Source organism: Taudactylus pleione, unplaced genomic scaffold, assembly GCF_031769625.1.
Source record: "Taudactylus pleione unplaced genomic scaffold, aTauple2 ptg000976l, whole genome shotgun sequence".
Taxonomy (NCBI): domain Eukaryota; kingdom Metazoa; phylum Chordata; class Amphibia; order Anura; family Myobatrachidae; genus Taudactylus; species Taudactylus pleione.
The window spans coordinates 599,072-619,202 of NW_028285377.1; the positions used below are offsets into that span (position 1 = coordinate 599,072).

Here is a 20,131-nt window from a genome sequence, read left to right on the forward strand (position 1 = left end):
GGAAGTGACTTCCCTATTTAGCTGGAGTAAGTATTAAGTCAAAGAAGAAAGCGAGAGCATGGGACTGTACCTCAACATCAAGAAAACAAAGATAATGACTGCGGCAAGTGATGATCCAGTCCATATAGCAATCAATAATGAGGAAGTCGAATCAGTACGAGACTTCCTCTTTCTGGGTTCTGAGACTGATCGCAGTGGAGAATCATCTACTGAAATAAAGCGACGAATTGCACTTGGCCGCAATGCTATGCTAGGAATGACGAAGATATGGAAGAGCAACGATATCAGCAACGCACCAAAAGCACGGTTGGTCAATGCAATTGTTTTTCCGATCTTTATGCATGCGAAACCTGGACACTCAAGAAGGCAGATCGCAAGAGAATCGACGCTTCTGAATTGTGGTGCTGGAGGCGAATGCTGCGCATACCATGGACAGCGATGAATACGAACAAGGCAGTCCTAGAGCGGGTCAAACCAAAAATATCATTAGAAGGCAAGATTACCAAACAACGACTCTCGTATTGTGGACATGTCATGCGGGCTAATTCCCTAGAAACAGCGCTAATGCTTGGATTCGTCAGCAGGTCCAGAAGAAGAGGACGCCAAAGAACTCGTTGGCTGGACACAATAAAGGCTGACACGAACATGCCCATAAATGACCTGAAGGAAGCAGTCAGAGAAAGAGAAGCGTGGCGTTCACTGATCCATAAAGTGTCCGAAAGTCCATGTCAACTAAACGGATAATCATCATCATCAGGTATTGTTACCAGTGCTCCTGACGCCAGCAAGTGACCAGGCGGTAGTGTGTGAAAGCTAGCGTTAGGGAGCCCTGACAAGCAGGGTGAACAGGACCTGTGGTAGCCGTGTATATGAAGATACCACCAACCTGTCTGTTGTAAACTGCTGTAAGAAAAATAGTGTTTGTGCTCCTTCCAGCCAGAGTCCTTCACAAGTGGCGCCCAACATGGGGCCCATCTGCTAGCCACTGATTGCGTGGCAGAAACCCCATGGCCAGTACACCGTGCAATGTATATATATACATACATATACACACACATATGTTTCTTTGTATTTATTTTTTAAGATGAGCATATTATATTTCTGGAGAAATTATAAATTACTTTCACTTTTCCAGAGTGTGCACAAGTGTTTCCATTTCCCCCCTGATAATTAGTGAGCATGTGATACATTTGGCTCAATAGGAAGTAATGACGAAGTTGAGTTCGATTTTGCATTCGATTTTAATGGGCATTTGAGGCTGGATTTTGGAAGGGTTTTCATAAACTGAACACAAAGGCCCTGATTCAGACCCACTCGCAAGCGGCTGTCCGCTCGCAAGTGGGTCGATGGTCTGCACTGAGCATGCGCACGACGGAGGGAGCTCCGTCGTGCGCATGCGCCAGACGCGACGAGCGAAGGAAAGTCCTTCGCTCGTTGTGTCTGATCAAAGGGGGCGTGCTGTCGATGTTGATTGACAGCACGCCCCCTTTGGTGGGCGTGCCGGGGGCGTGCCTCCCTGACGAGGGCGTTCCCACGGGAACGCCTCCCGTCAGAAGCCGGCCCACTGACATCACTAGTGATGTCAGTGGGAGTGATTTTGGCTCTGATAGAGCCAAAATCACTCCGGGGCTTGCGGTTGAAAACCTCAACCGCAGGCTCCGGCTCGCAGTTTCAATGGTCGCGATGGTCACGACCATCGCGGCCATCAAACTGCACGCTCGTATAGGCTGTGGGTGGTGACCCACAGCTATACGAGCGTCCAGGAGGACGCTCCATTTTTATGGAGGGCGGCCCTCATTCAGAGCGTGCGCTCTGCTCAGAGCGTACGGCTCTGAATGAGGGCCAAAATCCCTTCATAAAATCGAATGCAAAATCGAATATTAGTAAATGAGGGATTCCTTAAGGGGTTTTGCATTTGTTTTAATGTAATTGCCGGGAAAGATCTTCCTCATGGAATTTCCAGTTTATTTTCATGAACATATTTTCCACATTTTGTGGAAGTAGCCTCCTACGCCATTCGCTCACAAGGTTCCCGGCTGTGCTGAAAACTCTCTCCGAGTACACAATGAACGGGGGGCAGATTAAGTAATGCAAAGCCAGTTTGTACTAGGGAGGAGAGTTCGGATTTCTGAAAGCCAAATCCCTCCGCGCCCCCCCGATCCGAGCCGAATCCGAGTCAGGTTCGAGATTTCCCGCCTGACTCGGATCTGAAATCGAGGCAAATCATCATCCCGCTGTCGGATTCTCGTGGGTTTTCGATTCAATAAAATGTCCCGGTGATAGGCGCCATTTTTCACTCCCGCTGTGGACAGTAAAGAGGGGGGGTGGGGGTTTGCTGTGCTGGTGCTGCTATTGTCCATAGGGGCTGTGTCCAAACTCCAAAGTCTATAGGGGCTGGCTGGGCTGTGTTGTGCTGCTGTCATAGGGGCTGGCTGGGCTGTGTTGTGCTGCTGTCATAGGGGCTGACTGGGCTGTGTTGTGCTGCTGTCATAGGGGCTGGCTGGGCTGTGTTGTGCTGCTGTCATAGGGGCTGGCTGGGCTGTGTTGTGCTGCTGTCATAGGGGCTGGCTGGGCTGTGTTGTGCTGCTGTCATAGGGGCTGGCTGGGCTGTGTTGTGTTGCTGTCATAGGGGCTGGCTGGGGTGTGTTGTGCTGCTGTCATAGGGGCTGGCTGGGCTGTGTTGTGCTGCTGTCATAGGGGCTGGCTGGGCTGTGTTGTGCTGCTGTCATAGGGGCTGGCTGGGCTGAATTGTGTTGCAGTCATAGGGGCTGGCTGGGCTGTGTTGTGCTGCTGTCATAGGGGCTGGCTGGGCTGTGTTGTGCTGCTGTCATAGGGGCTGGCTCGGCTGTGTTGTGCTGCTGTCATAGGGGCTGGCTGGGCTGTGTTGTGCTGCTGTCATAGGGGCTGGCTGGGCTGTGTTGTGCTGCTGTCATAGGGGCTGGCTGGGGTGTGTTGTGCTGCTGTCATAGGGGCTGGCTGGGCTGTGTTGTGCTGCTGTCATAGGGGCTGGCTCGGCTGTGTTGTGCTGCTGTCATAGGGGCTGGCTGGGGTGTGTTGTGCTGCTGTCATAGGGGCTGGCTGGGGTGTGTTGTGCTGCTGTCATAGGGGCTGGCTGGGCTGTGTTGTGCTGCTGTCATAGGGGCTGGCTGGGGTGTGTTGTGCTGCTGTCATAGGGGCTGGCTGGGCTGTGTTGTGCTGCTGTCATAGGGGCTGGCTCGGCTGTGTTGTGCTGCTGTCATAGGGGCTGGCTGGGGTGTGTTGTGCTGCTGTCATAGGGGCTGGCTGGGGTGTGTTGTGCTGCTGTCATAGGGGCTGGCTGGGCTGTGTTGTGCTGCTGTCATAGGGGCTGGCTCGGCTGTGTTGTGCTGCTGTCATAGGGGCTGGCTGGGCTGTGTTGTGTTGCTGTCATAGGGGCTGGCTGGGGTGTGTTGTGCTGCTGTCATAGGGGCTGGCTGGGCTGTGTTGTGCTGCTGTCATGGGGCTGGCTGGGCTGTGTTGTGTTGCTGTCATAGGGGCTGGCTGGGGTGTGTTGTGCTGCTGTCATAGGGGCTGGCTGGGCTGTGTTGTGCTGCTGTCATAGGGGCTGGCTGGGCTGAATTGTGTTGCAGTCATAGGGGCTGGCTGGGCTGTGTTGTGCTGCTGTCATAGGGGCTGGCTGGGCTGTGTTGTGCTGCTGTCATAGGGGCTGGCTGGGCTGTGTTGTGTTGCTGTCATAGGGGCTGGCTGGGCTGTGTTGTGCTGCTGTCATAGGGGCTGGCTCGGCTGTGTTGTGCTGCTGTCATAGGGGCTGGCTGGGCTGTGTTGTGCAGTAGTCCTAAAGGGGTGCTGTAGTGTTGTTCAGGGGGTGCTCTTTCCATCAGAGGTGCTCCCCCCCAATGGAAAAAAAAACAATTCTTTTTTTTCTGTTTGTGTGCGCTGTAGCTGCACGTGCATCAACAAAGTAGCGCCTGTGTCATAATTCAAGGGCCGGCTGGCTCGTCTGTTGAAGGGTAGTGTAACCCCCAAAGTGCCGGAAAAATTAAAGAAAATATTTGTGTTTGTGACTTGTGTGCAGTGTCCCATAAAGGCTGTATTCCTAAAGGGGTGCTGTAGTGTTGTCCAGGGGGTGCTCTGTCCATCAGGGGTGCTCCCCCCAAGTGCAAAAAAAAATATTTTTTTTCTGTCTATGTGCGCATTACCCGCACGTGCATCAACAAAGAAGTGTGCGCCTGTGTCATAAAGTAAAGGGCCGGCTGGCTCGTCTGTTGAAGAGTGGTGTAACTCCCAAAGTGCCCAAAAAAATGAAAACATTTTAAAAGTGTTTATTTTCTGTGCTTGTGTGCGCATTAGCCTATTTTTTCAACCTGCCATCATGTCTGCCACTGCAGTGCCACTCCTAGATGGGCCACGTGTTTGTGCCGCCCACTTGTGTCGCTTAGCATAGTCATCCAGCTACCACGGTGCAACCTTTTTGCCTAAAAACGATATTGTGAGGTGTTCAGAATAGACTGGAAATGAGTGGAAACTAATGTTATTGAGGTTAATAATAGAATAGGAAGAAAAAAAATTCTGTGATTTGCTTTTTAAAAAAAAAAATACAGATCCAAAACACAAACCCAGAACCCAAAACACAGAAGGGTGGTTTTGGCAAAACCAATCCAGATCCAAAACACGAAGAAAGATCCAGATCCAAAACACGAAAAGTGGCCGGTGCACACCCCTAGTTTGTACAAGGGCCTCCAGATTGCCTTTTTTCCTTCCAGTACTCGAATGGACATGTCTATTTGTACAGTGTCATGAAAATATTCCTCCACCATTCTTTGGATGGTGACCGTCTCGTATGGAGTTACGGTATAGGTGTCACTAATTTTGGGCAATTCTTTTAGACCTGACCAAATGTCAAAATGTTGGTTTGACTTATCTGCATCACCACTGGGACTTTTTGGGAAAGTTGGAAAGAAAAACACAGCATAAGACTTAACCGAGGATCGAAGAATGGTTGCTAACATGTAGTTAGCAATTTCAAAGAAATTGGCCACTCGTGGATCCTGGCGAAGCGAATAAAGGACTTCATCTACAAGTCTGGCATACTTTGCGGTTTTGCTTTGTTTAATCTCCTCCTTCAATTTCTCCAGATGATTTTCCAAAAGCCTAATCAGGGGAAACACCTTACTTAAGCTAGCAGTGTCAGCACTCACTTCACATGTGGCAACTTCAAATGGTTTGAGCACCTTGCACAAGACAGAAAGTACTCTCCACTGTGCAAGGCTAAGGTACATACCCCCTCCTCTCCCAATGTCATGGCTTATTGTATAGCTATGGATGGCTTTTTGCTGCTCCTCCATCCAATGAAGCATATACAGGGTTGAGTTCCACCTCGTTACCACTTCTTGCTTCAGTTGATGGCAGGGCAAATTAAACTGCTCTTGCAGGTGCTGCAATCTCCTGCACGCTGTTGCTGAATGCCGAAAATGTCCAGAATTTTTTTCGGGCCACAGACAGCATCTCCTGCACGCCCCTGTCGTTTTTTAAAAACCCTGCACCACTAAGTTGATTGTGTGAGCAAAACACGGGATGTGTTCAAATTCACCCAGCTGTAATGCTTTCACTATATTTGTGGCGTTATCAGAAATCACAAATCGTGAGGAGAGTCCAAGTGGGGTAAGCCATGTTTCTATGACATCTCTTAGTTTTTCTAAGAGGCTGTCAGTGGTATGCCTCTTATTGAATCCGGTGATGCACAGAGTAGCCTACCTCTGATTGAGCTGGAGTTGTTTGTTAGATTCTGCTGCTGATGAAGGCGATTCACCAAACCAGTGGGCTGTCATAGTCCTGTATTCTTTAGTTTGCCCACAACTGCTTGTCCATATATCTGTGGTTAAGTGGACAGTGGGTACAATGGCATTTTGTAGGCCAATAATTAGGATTTTTTTTAATGTCCTGGTACAGCCGAGGAATGGCTTTTCGGATAAAATGAAACCGAGAAGGAATTTGGTACCGGGGAAACAGGACCTCAATTAACTGTGTAAAACCCACCGCATTAATTGTGGATAGTGGACGCAGATCTAATACCAGCATAGCTGTCATGGTAGAGTAGAGAGAAGAAAGCTAGCTGATGCTGGACTGCTAGTTGTTATTTTTTTAGCACCAGTTTCTGATGTTATCAAATACTTGTCATGAGCTCGCTGCAGATGACGTAATAGCGTGGAGGTTCCTAGATGCTTAACGTCCCCACCTCTTACTTACTGTGGTTCCACAACAGCTACAGATGGCTTGACAAATTTTGTCAGAATTTGGGTAAAAATAATTCCACACATAAGAGGTGGATTTGCTCGGTCCTATGCCCAGGCATGACAATGGCCTCCTTCTTATAATGGCTAAGAGCTGCTTCCATTGGTGCCTGACTTACACAAACAAAATCCTCATCCTCAATATCCTCATTAGTGCCAGTGTCAGCTACACAAATATCCCCCTCATCCTCTTGCAATTCCACGGTGGCATCCTCAATTTCTATGTCATCAGTAATACTTATGCTGCTCAAACCCACAAATATAGAGGGAGCAGAAACTGTGGAAAGGTGGCTTCTCTAAAAGGTCAGACTCACACATAGCACTCGTGGACACACTTAGACTCTCAGGATTTGTGACATTTGTGTTTCTGAACGTACAATTTGATCTACTGCCTTAGTGGTTTTCAGTTTTTTACACTTCTTCTGAACTTTGAGTGAAAAGGTCTTTCATTGTCATGAGAGGCAGAAGATGCCTCACTGACTGTTGCAGAACCACCATTCAGAAATAAAGGCCTAAGGTTTTCCTTGCCACTGCATGTGGTGAATGGTATGTTGCCAATTTTCTGTTTTTCTGCACTAAGCTCTAGAGGTGTTTTTGTCTTTACCCCTGTAAAATCATTTTTTTTTATTTCAGATACCCTGATTTTTTAAAGCCTCTATGCCCTTGAGCATCAGCTTTAGATGATAGTGAAGGACTAGTATTGTCATCATGACTGGTTGCAGCAGCTGCAGTGCTAGCATTTGCTTGCTGCTTCTGCTCTCCTCTCTGTTGGTTGTCGTGATCCATACTGATGAAAGCACTCAAGTTGTGCAAATACTACTTACTAGTATTATGTATTTATTAATCACCACTCACTGCCGAGTCACAGTACTTGTGTGTTATGGACACACAGTGGAGTACGGCCAGCAGAGTCACAGTAATTGTATACACAGTGGGCTATGGCCCAAGGAGTCACAGTGTTGGCCGTAGCCCACTGTGTATACAAGCACTGCGACTCCTTGGGCCACAGCCCACTGTGTGTACAATTACTGTGACTCTGTTGGCCGTAGCCCACTGTGTATACAAGCAGAGTCACAGTAATTGTATACACAGTGGGCTATGGCCCAAGGAGTCACGGTGCTTGTATACACAGTGGGCTACGGCCCAAGGAGTCACAGTGCTTGTATACACAGTGGGCTACAGCCAACAGAGTCACAGTAATTGTATACACAGTGGGCTATGGACCAAGGAGTCACGGTGCTTGTATACACAGTGGAGTAAGGGCCAGCGAGTCGCAGTGCTTGTATATACAGTGGCCTACGGCCAACAGAGTCACAGTAATTGTATACACAGTGGGGTACAGCTCCAAAAAAATTTTTTTTTCTTTTACTTTTTAAACTTTAAAAGAAATATCTATTTATTTATTTTACACTGGAGCAGATGGGCATCAGTACAGCACAGCATACATCAGCATGCCTTGTACACACAGTCACTTTTGAGACTGGACACAACCACTTTAATCAGCAGAGTATAGTGCAGCATACATCAGCGTGCAGTGTGCCCCCTATACACAGTCACTTTACCAACAGTCACTTGTGAGTATGGACTCAGACACTTTAATGAGCAGTGCGCAGCGTGCGAGTGAAATGATGCTGAGTCCCGGTCGTGGTGCCTTATATAGAAACCAACTCTCGTGAGAATCCGATGTTGGGAGGATGACGTTTGGCCTCGAAGTAGGATCCGAGTCAGGCGGAAACACCCGAGCAGCGCCTCAAGTGGACTCGGATCCTCGCTGTTTGGACCGCTCATCTCTAATTATTATCCATTATTTATATGGCACCACAAGGGTTAAGCAGCGCCTCATAAAATACATAAACAAATGAGCTAACAAGAAATAGCAACTTACAGTACAAACAATGCAGGACAAGGACTTACGTTTATAAACATTTCTGCATTAGCGATCATTGCACTCATATAAGCAGCAACCAAGTGTTAGGGGCCCTAGTGGGGGGTTTAGAGTAGATGATCGTATGAGCAAGGGAAGGAAAAGCACATGACGGAAGAGGGCCCTGCTTGTGAGCTTAAATTGTAGGGGGGAGGGGCAGACAGACAGGGGTGACACAGATGGAGTAGACAGGGAGGAAGGTGCATAGAGCAGCAGGTTAGGATGAGAGCTGGAATGAGAGCCCAGTTGAAGTCTAGCAGAGAGGTTGAGAGTCTGATGGGGAGAAGGAGAGAGTTCCAGAGGTCAGGAGCAGCACGGGGAACGTTGTGGAGGTGGGAGGAAGTAATCAGTTGGCAGGAGAGGCGGCATTTGTTGAGCGAAGTGGGCAGGGGTGTGGTATAGGAGATAGACAGTAAATAGATAGACACGGTGTAGGTCGTTATCAGAAGTTAGATAGAAAATAGGTCGTCTGGGACAAAAGGTCAACACACTAAAGGTTGACATGTAAGAAAGTCGACAGGGTCACAAAACTGGTTGGCACAAAAATGGGCAACACGTGATTTTTTTTTTCTAGCCCTAATCTTAACCCTAACCCTCCCTCCTGGTGCCTAACTCTAACCCTCCCTCCTGGTGCCTAACTCTAACCCTCCCTCCTAGTGCCTATCCCTAACCCTCCCTCCTGGTGCCTAACCCTCCCTCCTGGTACCTAACCCTCCCTCCTGGTGCCTAACCCTCACTCCTGGTACCTAACCCTAACCCTCCCTCCTGGTTATCTTACCCTAACCCTCCCTCCTGGTGCCTAACCCTAACCCTCCCTCCTGGTGCCTAATTCTAACCCTCCCTCCTGGGGCCTAACTCTAACCCTCCCTCCTGGTGCCCCTCCCTCCTGGTGCCTAACCCCCCCTCCTGGTGCCTAACTCTAACCCTCCCTCCTGGTGCCTAACTCTAACCCTCCCTCCTGGTGCCTAACCCTCCCTCCTGGTGCCTAACTCTAACCCTCCCTCCTGGTGCCTAACCCTCCCTCCTGGAGCCTAACCCTCCCTCCTGGTGCCTAACTCTATCCCTCCCTCCTGGTGCCTAACCCTAACCGTTAGGGTAGGTTGCCATTTCTGTGTCGACCTTTTGACCCTGTCGACCATAGGCACCCGTCGACCTAATTGCATGTGTGCATTTGGTATGTCGAAATTTTGTCCGTCTAACATTTGGTGTCTATCTAGACATTGTCTATCTAAATACTGTCTATCTACAGTCTGGAACCCAGTGGGCAGATGGGAGTGTGAAGTGAGATAAGGTCAGAATTGTAAATGGGAGAAGATTGGGTGAGGGCTTTGTAAATGAGTGTAAGAACCTTGAATTGGGATGCAGTCTGGAAGCCGACGGTCGAAATGTCGACCGCTGACTTCCTGACTGTCAAATCCCGGCAGGGTACTAATGACAGGCATCGAAATCCCAACGCCTGTCATTAGACCTACTCTGGGAGACCGGCGCCCGGCGTACCAAACGAAGGTAGGCCGTTCGCTGGGTGCGGACAGCCGTGGGGGGGGTTAGGTTTCAGGGCTCCCAGGGGGACTTAGGGTTAGGCACCCCCCCAGGAGCGTTAAGGTTAGGCTAGGAAAAGGAGGGGTTAGGGTTAGGCACCCCCGGGGGGAGGTTAGGGTTAGGCACCTCCGGGAGACTTAGGTTTAGGCTGTGGGGACGGGGGGTTTAGGTACTTAGGGGGGGTTAGGGTTAGGCACTAGAGGGGAAGCTTAGGGTTAGTCACCCCTAAGGGAGGGTTAGGGGGGGTAGGGTTAGTATTACTTACTGACATTCGCTGTCGGGATCTTCACCCCTGCCAGGCTTCCAGTGTGGGGATTTGAATCCATACTGATTCCATTGAATTGGGTTCTGAAGGGGAATGGGAGCCAGTGTAGAGCTGGTAGGGGAGGAGAGGCAGAGGTAGAGCATTTGGAGAGAAAGATGAGCTGAGGAGCAGCACTGAAGACAGACTGGAGAGGAGAGAGATGGGAGTCAGGTAGGATAGATAGGAGGAGGTTACATTAGTCCAATCTGGAGATAACCAGTGAGTGGATGAGGTACTTAAGTTGCCTCTGAGTGAGAAATGGTCTGATCCTGGAAATATATATGATATGGAAACGACAGGACTGTGAGAGGTGATGGATGTGAGGTATGAAGGAGAGGGAGGAGCCCAGGATGACTCCAAGAGATAGTTGTGTCATCAATTGATAAAGAAAAAGTGGGAAGTGAGGTTATGTGGGAGGGTGGGAAGACGATCAGCTCAGTCTTAGACATATTAAGTGTAAGAAAGTGCTGGACATCCAGGAAGAGACCGCAGAGAGAAAGAGTTGCATATACAAGTGAGGAGAGAGGGGGAGAGGTCAGGGGAGGAGAGGTAGGTCTGAGTATCATCAGCATCTATCTAATAACAGGCTCTTTCTTTGTGATGATTTCACCAACAAAATGCTTATGTTCTGGCTCAAGCCCAGCAATATTAATAATTTACCGTATTATGGGAGTCAATTTGGAAGTTCAGGCTGTAAAAACAGTGTTTGTTATATTGGACATGACCATACACCAGCTTGTGAGTGACGCCAGGAGGATCTTACAGACATAAACACAACATGTGGGCACCAGAGGAATCAGGGATCAGACACTCTCAGCATCTCCCATGGTCCGAGCTAAGAGTATCCCACCCCAGGACACCATTATGCTATAATGATTATAGTACTGTATAATGCCAGCTGTCGGGATGCCAATTGTACAGGCAATTCCCTGTTCCACGAGACTTCCTGAAATACCCTAAGGTAGTTGGTCATTTTCCAAGAATCACAGCTGACCGAGCCCTGGACATGCATTGGAGGAAACTGAACAGGTGATATCAACCAACACTGCGGCACCCATGCCCGCACCGTGGAGAATAGGACACGCTCATGGAGGCCTAGTAGTCCCCGAGAGAATATCTGAACCACTACTAGAACTGCATCTGGCATTTGGACGCCTCAGAGCCCGAAGATGTCGGTGCAAAGGTAATCAGCGGACGATCCTGGGCAGCATGCTGACACCTGCCTCTGACCACTAGCACATATCTGCACCTGCCCCTGACCACCAGCACATATCCGCACCTGCCCCTGACCACCAGCACATATCTGCACCTGCCTCTGACCACCAGCACATATCTGCACCTGCCTCGGACCACCAGCACATATCTGCACCTGCCTCTGACCACCAGCACATATCTGCACCTGCCCCTGACCACCAACACATATCTGCCCCTGCCCCTGACCACCAGCACGTATCTGCCCCTGACCACCAGCACATATCTGCACCTGCCCCTGACCACCAGCACATATCTGCCCCTGACCACCAGCACATATCTGCCCCTGACCACCAGCACATATCTGCACCTGCCCCTGACCACCAGCACATATCTGCCCCTGACCACCAGCACATATCTGCACCTGCTCCTGACCACCAGCATATAATACAGTTTTCCCTGACATATGAGTCCTATCTCTGAACCTGACACATTTGGGTGAACATGCCCTTCCTATGCTGGGGCTTTGTTAGAACATCCTGCCCTTTTCCACCCATCCAGGTGTAGGCAGGCATAAATGGCAGAGTCACACAAATCTGCATGGACACATAAGCCAGCACCCAGGTGGGCACGCACAGCATGAATTCAGGGAAGATATGCCATGTCAGCGGGTGTATCAGGCCCTATGGGTGCAGGTGACACATGCACATTGCAAATTGCAAACAAAACACATTTTTAATTAGCGCAAATGGAAATGCATCTAATTACAAAATCTCACCTATAATGTGGTCATCGGGCAAGAGCAATTACTGGTGTGTGTGGTAAATAGGACATACAAGTAACCCACTGTCAGCCGTCTCATCCAGCACATAAAAGTCCTTATAAAAGAATATACAGGTACTCACATGTTCATAGTTATAAACAAGGAACTGGTACAGTCACACAGGGGAGGAGGATGAGGGAGGGGACACTGACCATACAGGTCTGTCTGTCACCACCAGTGGGAGAGAGACACAAGGAATCCATTACACAATACAGCTACAATTAAGAAGGTATTTATGGACAGTTCTCTTACGCTAGGAACCCTTTCAAGAGTGACTGATTAAGGTTTTTTGGGGCCCCAGGGAAGCTAACTTGTGGGGTCCCTACCAATAAAATTTACAATATGATATATTGACAATGATAATACTCCCAGCACCACAAATTTGTTACACACACTATAGTGCTCCCAGTTCACATTAAGGCACACAGGAACCCCAGATCACATTATGCCTCACACGAACCCCAGTTCACATTATACCACACAAGAACCCCAGATCACAATATGTCACACATGAACCCCAGATCACATTATGCCACACAGGAACCCCAGATCACATTATGCCACACAGGAACCCCAGATCACATTATGTCACACATGAACCCCAGTTCACATTATGTCACACAGGAACCCCAGATCAAATTATGCCACACAGGAACCCCAGATCAAATTATGTCACACAGGAACCCCAGATTACATTATGCCACACAGGAATCCCATATCACATTATGCCACACAGGAATCCCAGATGACATTATGCCACACAGGAACCCCATATCTCATTATGCCACACAGGAATCCCAGATCACATTGAGGCACACAGGAACCCCAGTTCATATTATGCCACACAGGAATCCCAGATCACATGCAACACATAAACCCCTGTTAACATTATGCCACACAGGAAACCTAGATCACATTATGCCACACAGAAATCCTAGATCACATTATGCCACACAGGAATCCCAGATCACATTATGCTACAAAGAAGCCCCAGTTCACATTATGCCACACAGGAAACCTAGATCACATTATGCCACACAGAAACCCTAGATCACATTATGCCACACAGGAATCCCAGATCACATTATGCCACACAGAAGCCCCAGTTCACATTATGCCAAACAGGAACCCTAGTTCACATTATGCCACACAGGAATCCCAGATCACATTATGCCACACAGGAACCCCAGATCACATTATGCCACACAGGAAACCTAGATCACATTATGCCACACAGGAACCCCAGATCACATTATGCCACACAGGAACCCTAGTTCAAATATGCTACAGTGCCACCACAATTTATTTTGTAGTAACTTTGGCCAGATCACATCTCCCATTACAATTATGGGAAATGCGATCTGATTACTAAAAATAAGTGATAATTAGAGCTTGGAGTAGAATTTTACGAATTCTACTCCAATTGCCCTGTAATAACTATAGGTGATACTAAAATAATGTGAAAAGGGTCGAAAACACAAAACAGCCTTTATCACTTTATTTTAGTAACAATATAACAATACTGTTAATAAATAGAGCCCAGAGAAAGAGAATTGATACAAACATGGAAAGTAAAAAATGATTATGAACTTATTATTGTTCCAGAATGCTAGTCTGCTGCGTGTCTATTGCATAATGCTGTGTACACATTTGGCTGACCCAGCGACCCGAGTGGCCAATTTCATAAACCATACACACTGACCAATCGGCTGCTCGATGTGTCTGGCCAGACATCACAACTGGACTGGCATTTATATTTGCCTGCCCAGCAGTGAAGTTAGTGTCGGCGGTTCCTGTGGTCAGTGTACGGGTGGTTGGTGGCTCGTCTGTACACACAGGCAGATGTAACAATCTATCTGTAAGATATATGGACATGGGCTGCACTACTGGTCCACCTGACATGTCTGAACTACGTCGTCTACAGATATATTGTCCATACACACATACATGTGCACTTAGCGCTATGTCGTTTGTCGATTGTACAAATGGCATATCACATAGTGGAGGTCTGGGATTCCTGTGTGGCATAATGTGATCTGGGGTTCCTGTGAGTCATCGTGTGTACCCAGCTGAAGTCACACATATAGGCCATATAATCTTATAACAGAAGTAGGATTTACCCGTTTCCTCCCGTAAGCCAGAATGGCTCCAGTCAGATCCTGCAGAGTACTGAGCTGAAGGTGGAACTTCTTTCTTTTGTAGCCATGGATTTTAGTGACCCGTCTGACCGGTGACACCCGCCACGCCGGCAATGCCAAGTCCTCCGAGTACAGAACTAGAGCTCCTTTTCTGGTGACGTAGGTTTTGGGAGTGGGGAACTCCCAGTAGTGGTAGGAAGCACATTTGCCACTGAGAAATCTCCTGATGTGGAAATCCTGGCGCGACTTCCAGTTGAAGTAATCCTAAAGAGATAAACACACGGACATATGAGAAGCCCTGGATGCAGCTGAACGTCACCCGTCGGCCATGGCGGCAGTATCTGGCTGCCATATCATTTCTCTATATATAACCATTACAAACGTCACGGAGAGGTTACTGGACAGGACGGTACATTTCCATGATGTAAAAGCTTTGGCGCTGGCTTAGCCATTACAGCAGGGCCCCATCCTAGTGACTCTAACATGACACGGCTCCATCCTAGTGACCCTGACATGACACGGCTCGATCCTAGTGACTCTGACATGACACGGCTCCATCCTAGTGACCCTGACATGACACGGCTCGATCCTAGTGAACCTAACATGACAGGGCCCCATACGAGTGACCCTGACATGACACGGCCCCATCCTAGTGACCCTGACATGACACGGCTCAATCCTAGTGACCCTGACATGACACGGCCCCATCCTAGTGACCCTGACATGATACGGCCCCATCCTAGTGACCCTGACATGACACGGCCCCATCCTAGTGACCCAGACATGACACGGCCCCATCCTAGTGACCCTGACATGACACGGCCCCATCCTAGTGACCCTGACATGACACGGCCCCATCCCAGTGACCCAGACATGACAAGGCTCCATCCCAGTGACCCTGACAAGACATGACTCCATCCTAGTGACCCTGACATGACACGGCTCCATCCTAGTGACCCTGACATGACACGGCTCCATCCTAGTGACCCTGACATGACACGGCTCTATCCTAGTGACCCCGACATGACACGGCCCAATCCTAGTGACCCCGACATGACACGGCCCCATCCTAGTGACCCTGACATGACACGGCCCCATCCTATTTACCCTGACATGACACGGCCCCATCCTAGTGACTCTGACATGACACGGCTCCATCCTAGTGACCCTGACATGACACGGCCCCATCCTAGTGACCCTGACATGACACGGCCCCATCCTAATTACCCTGACATGACACGGCCCATCCTCGTGACTCTGACATGACACGGCTCCATCCTAGTGACCCTGACATGACACGGCTCCATCCTAGTGACCCTGACATGACACGGCCCCATCCTAGTGACCCTGACATGACACAGCCCCATCCTAATTACCCTGACATGACACGGCTCCATCCTAGTGACCCTGACATGACACGGCTCCATCCTAGTGACCCTGACATGACATGGCTCCATCCTAGTGACCCTGACATGACACGGCCCCATCCTAGTGACCCTGACATGACACGGCCCCATTCTAATTACCCTGACATGACACGGCCCCATCCTAGTGACCCTGACAAGACACGGCCCCATCCTAGTGACCCTGACATGACACGGCCCCATTCTAATTACCCTGACATGACACGGCCCCATCCTAGTGACCCTGACATGACACGGCTCCATCCTAGTGACCCTGACATGACACAGCCCTATCCTAGTGACCCTGACATGACACGGCTCAACCCTAGTGACCCTGACATGACACGGCTCAATCCTATTGACCCTGATATGACACGGCTCCATCCTAGTGACCCTGATATGACACGGCTCCATCCTAGTGACCCTGATATGACACGGCTCCATCCTAGTGACCCTGACATGACACGGCTCCATCCTAGTGACCGACATGACACGGCCCCATCCTAGTGACCCTGACATGATACGGCCCCATCCTAGTGACCCTGACATGACACGGCCCCATCCTAGTGACCCTGACATGACACGGCTCCATCCTAGTGACCCTGACATGACACGGCTCCATCCTAGTGACCCTGACATGACAAAGCTCCATCCTAGTGACCCTGACATGACCCCATCCTAGTGACCCTGACATAACACGGCCCCATCCTAGTGACCCTGACATGGCCCCATTCTAGTGACCCTGACATGACACGGTCCTATCCTAGTGACCCTGACATGACACGGCCCCATCCTAGTGACCCTGACATGACACGGCTCCATCCTTGTGACCCTGACATGACACGGCTCGACCCTAGTGACCCTGACATGACAGGGCCCCATACGAGTGACCCTGACTCCTATTGACCCTGACATAACACGGCTCCATCCTAGTGACCCTGACATGACACGTCTCCATCCTAGTGACCCTGACATGACACGGCCCCATCCTAGTGTCCCTGACATGACACGGCCCCATCCTAGTGACCCTGACATGACACGGCCCCATCCTAGTGACCCTGACATGACACGGCCCCATCCTAGTGACACTGACATGACACGGCCCCATCCTAGTGACACTGACATGACACGGCCCCATCCTAGTGACCCTGACATGACACGGCCCCATCCTAGTGACCCTGACATGACACGGCCCTATCCTAGTGACCCTGACATGACACGGCCCCATCCTAGCGACCCTGACATGATACGGCCCCATCCTAGTGACCCTGACATGACACGGCCCCATCCTAGTGACCCTGACATAACACGGCTCCATCCTAGTGACCCTGACATGATACGGCCCCATCCTAGTGACCATGACATGATACGGCCCCATCCTAGTGACCCTGACATGACACGGCCCTATCCTAGTGACCCTGACATGACATGGCCCCATCCTAGTGACCCTGACATGATACGGCCCCATCCTAGTGACCCTGACATGACACTGCCCCATCCTAGTGACCCTGACATGACACGGCCCCATCCTAGTGACCCTGACATAACACGGCTCCATCCTAGTGACCCTGACATGATACGGCCCCATCCTAGTGACCCTGACATGACACGGCCCCATCCTAGTGACCCTGACATGACACGGCCCCATCCTAGTGACCCTGACATGACATGGCCCCATCCTAGTGACCCTGACATGATACGGCCCCATCCTAGTGACTCTGACATGACACGGCCCCATCCTAGTGACCCTGACAAGACACGGCAGCCGCTGTAACACATGATATGCGATTACTTTATATCACAAACGGATGTTTTAGCTCGTCATTAAATCGCTCTTATTCAGTTTTCCTTTATGTGCAAAAACAGGCATTTACTATATGAACCAGCCAATAATTACCTGTAACTGAATAGGGGATAAGCTCAATCTCGGTGACAGGAGAGAACACAATGGGGTACATGTAACAGAGTGTGAGTGTGCTCTGTATCTGATCGCTGAGATCGCACTGCTCACAGAACCCGCACTCATATGACCCCACATGGGCAGCGGTTACGTTGTTCATTATGCAGTACGGCGTATACAGCCCAGTAACAGAAATACATTGTTATGTGTAATAACTAAAGAATATCATATTTTCTGCAGATCCTATTATTATTAATGGAAGGATATTATATGTCTCTCATCCTTTTCCTAAACAAATGAGGACACTGCCATTGCTCTCTATATCGCAGTGTCTGAAAGTACCAGCGAGGGGGAGGTTTTGCTGCAGATGCCCCTAGAGGGGTAAGAGTTGTGTTGCTAACATTGAATTACACTTATTTAAGTACTTTCAGACATAACACTTTTTTTTCTATATATCACAATAGGCAAGAATCTGCTGTGGGGAAGAGGCAGCAGGCGTTGCCAAAGTGTACGTCAATAGGGTCTATGGACCTCATTCAGAGCCGGACGCTATTTGCGCTCGCTCGTTCAGTAAATAGGGGTGGCTATTCAAATGAACCGTTCGCTCTTTGCGGTCTGTTCACGCCTCTAGGTCTGAACGAGCGAACAAAACTTGCGGTCGTTTTTTGGAAAACTACGCCCCCTGGCCGCTCGCATCCTACGTCATGTCCGCTATTTATTAGATTAATCGAGTACATCGACCAGCGTATGAACTGCTCGCTATTCTTGTGGTTGGTTTTTCCTACCGCAATCTTGCGAGCAGTTCTGACCATAAAATAACCCAGTGACGTGGTCAATGACGCTGCTGTATTAATTATGCACACCCATAAAACGCCCGTTTTGACCTTTAAGCACGCCTGCGTTCTGATCTCCACTAACCGTTTTCAAGCACCTTCCCCTGTTACCACCCACATACGCCTCCTCCTGTCACTCAAAATAGCAGGCATTCGCTATTTAGCGAACAAACGATTTTCGGCCGCACTGACTGGTTCGCGCATGCGTATTACGATCCGTACGCATGCGCAGTTGGGCAAACATCGCTCGGAGCGAACGAGCGGCCGCTTACGAGCGGCTCTGAATCAGGCCCTATGTACTAAGCCTTGGATGCAGATAAAGTGAACGGAGATAAGTACCTGTCATTCAGCTCCTAACTGCGATGTCACAGGCTGTGTTTATAAAATGAAAGTTAGGAGCTGGTTGGTTGGTACTTTATCTCAATCCACGGCTTAGTAAATAGCCCACAAGCCACCAACTCTATACTCCGGTTACTGCAGAGCTCTGTCACCACCAGCAATAACAATGTGCAGTGTATTTCCTCTATACATAGCGCTTAGCATGAACTAAAGTGCTCTTATAGCGGAACAGATTCATTTTCCATTACATATATATATTATTATTATTATATGGTACAAAATAAAAGCCCTTTATGCCCTTCCAAAATAATACCAAATATCTGCAAGTATCCGGTGTAAAGAAACCTCTTCCCCATGAAACAGCCGCATTGCATGATATAGACCAAGTCATGGATGGGCTGCAGTCTGAGAGGATTGGCAATAAGCCCCTTACCTCCGGCTCATAGCAGACCTCTATGGCAATAAGCCCCTTACCTCCGGCTCATAGCAGACCTCTAGCTTTTCCTGCAAAGGCTTCACCATCTGGGCATTACCCCGGCACAGCAAGGAGAGAGCTGCCATGTGTCCTCACATTCCAGATCCAGTGCCCCTGACTGCTGTGTCCCCCGGTAATGTCTCCTGAGGCCAGAAACAAAACCATCCAATGATTAATGCACAGAGACAACCGTCTGTATGCCCAGCGCTGTGTACATTACTAGGGCTGAGTGCTGAGTACTCCCTACACTGCTAGTGCTCAGTGCTGGGAAATCCCTACATTACTAGGACTCAGTGCTGGGAAGATGTATATGGTTAGTGCTGTGCTGGGAAGATGTATATGGTTAGTGCTGTGTGCTCAGTGCTGTGTGCTGGGAAGATGTATATGGTTAGTGCTGTGTGTTCAGTGCTGTGCTGGGAAGATGTATATGGTTAGTGCTGTGTGCTCAGTGCTGTGCTGGGAAGATGTATATGGTTAGTGCTGTGTGCTCAGTGCTGTGTGCTGGGAAGATGTATATGGTTAGTGCTGTATGCTCAGTGCTGTGTGCTGGGAAGATGTATATGGTTAGTGCTGTGTGCTCAGTGCTGTGCTGGGAAGATGTATATGGTTAGTGCTGTGTGCTCAGTGATGTGCTGGGAAGATGTATATGGTTAGTGCTGTGTGTTCAGTGCTGTACTGGGAAGATGTATATGGTTAGTGCTGTGTGCTCAGTGCTGTGCTGGGAAGATGTATATGGTTAGGGTCCCGGGCAGTCTGCTCCCTCCCTACCTCCCATTCAGCGCTGTGTTGTCTGTCTGGTTGCTAGACTGCACCATCTGAACATTTTTGAAACTTCTCATTGTTCAGTGATTGTTTGCTGTTACCCTGGCAGCAGTTAGGAAGCAGCCCTGGGGGCACTGTCTGAATGCCAGCAGTGAGGTTGGTGAGGCAAACAGCTCCCGGGCCCTGAGTACACTATAGTATACAGAGCTCAGCTCCCGGGCCCTGAGTACA

The 20,131-nt window shown here is 49.4% G+C and overlaps 1 protein-coding gene across 3 annotated transcripts in view; it reads right to left on the reverse strand.

The window, feature by feature from the left end:
• The window catches only part of KIAA2012 (KIAA2012 ortholog), a 287,207-nt gene extending 267,280 nt beyond the window's left edge, over positions 1–19,927 (reverse strand). Inside the window, exons 1-3 of one of the 3 annotated variants that reach the window (XM_088460713.1) lie at positions 19,907–19,927; positions 19,138–19,281; positions 14,171–14,452 (exon numbers count right to left, since the gene is read on the reverse strand). In XM_088460713.1, the coding sequence (XP_088316839.1) occupies positions 14,171–14,452; positions 19,138–19,224 (369 nt within the window). In that variant the 5' untranslated portion in view covers positions 19,225–19,281; positions 19,907–19,927. Of the gene's footprint in view, positions 1–14,170; positions 14,453–19,137; positions 19,849–19,906 lie in introns of those variants that run through there. The other 2 variants (XM_088460714.1, XM_088460715.1) reach the window with 2 other exon arrangements.
• Positions 19,928–20,131: the final 204 nt, after the last annotated feature.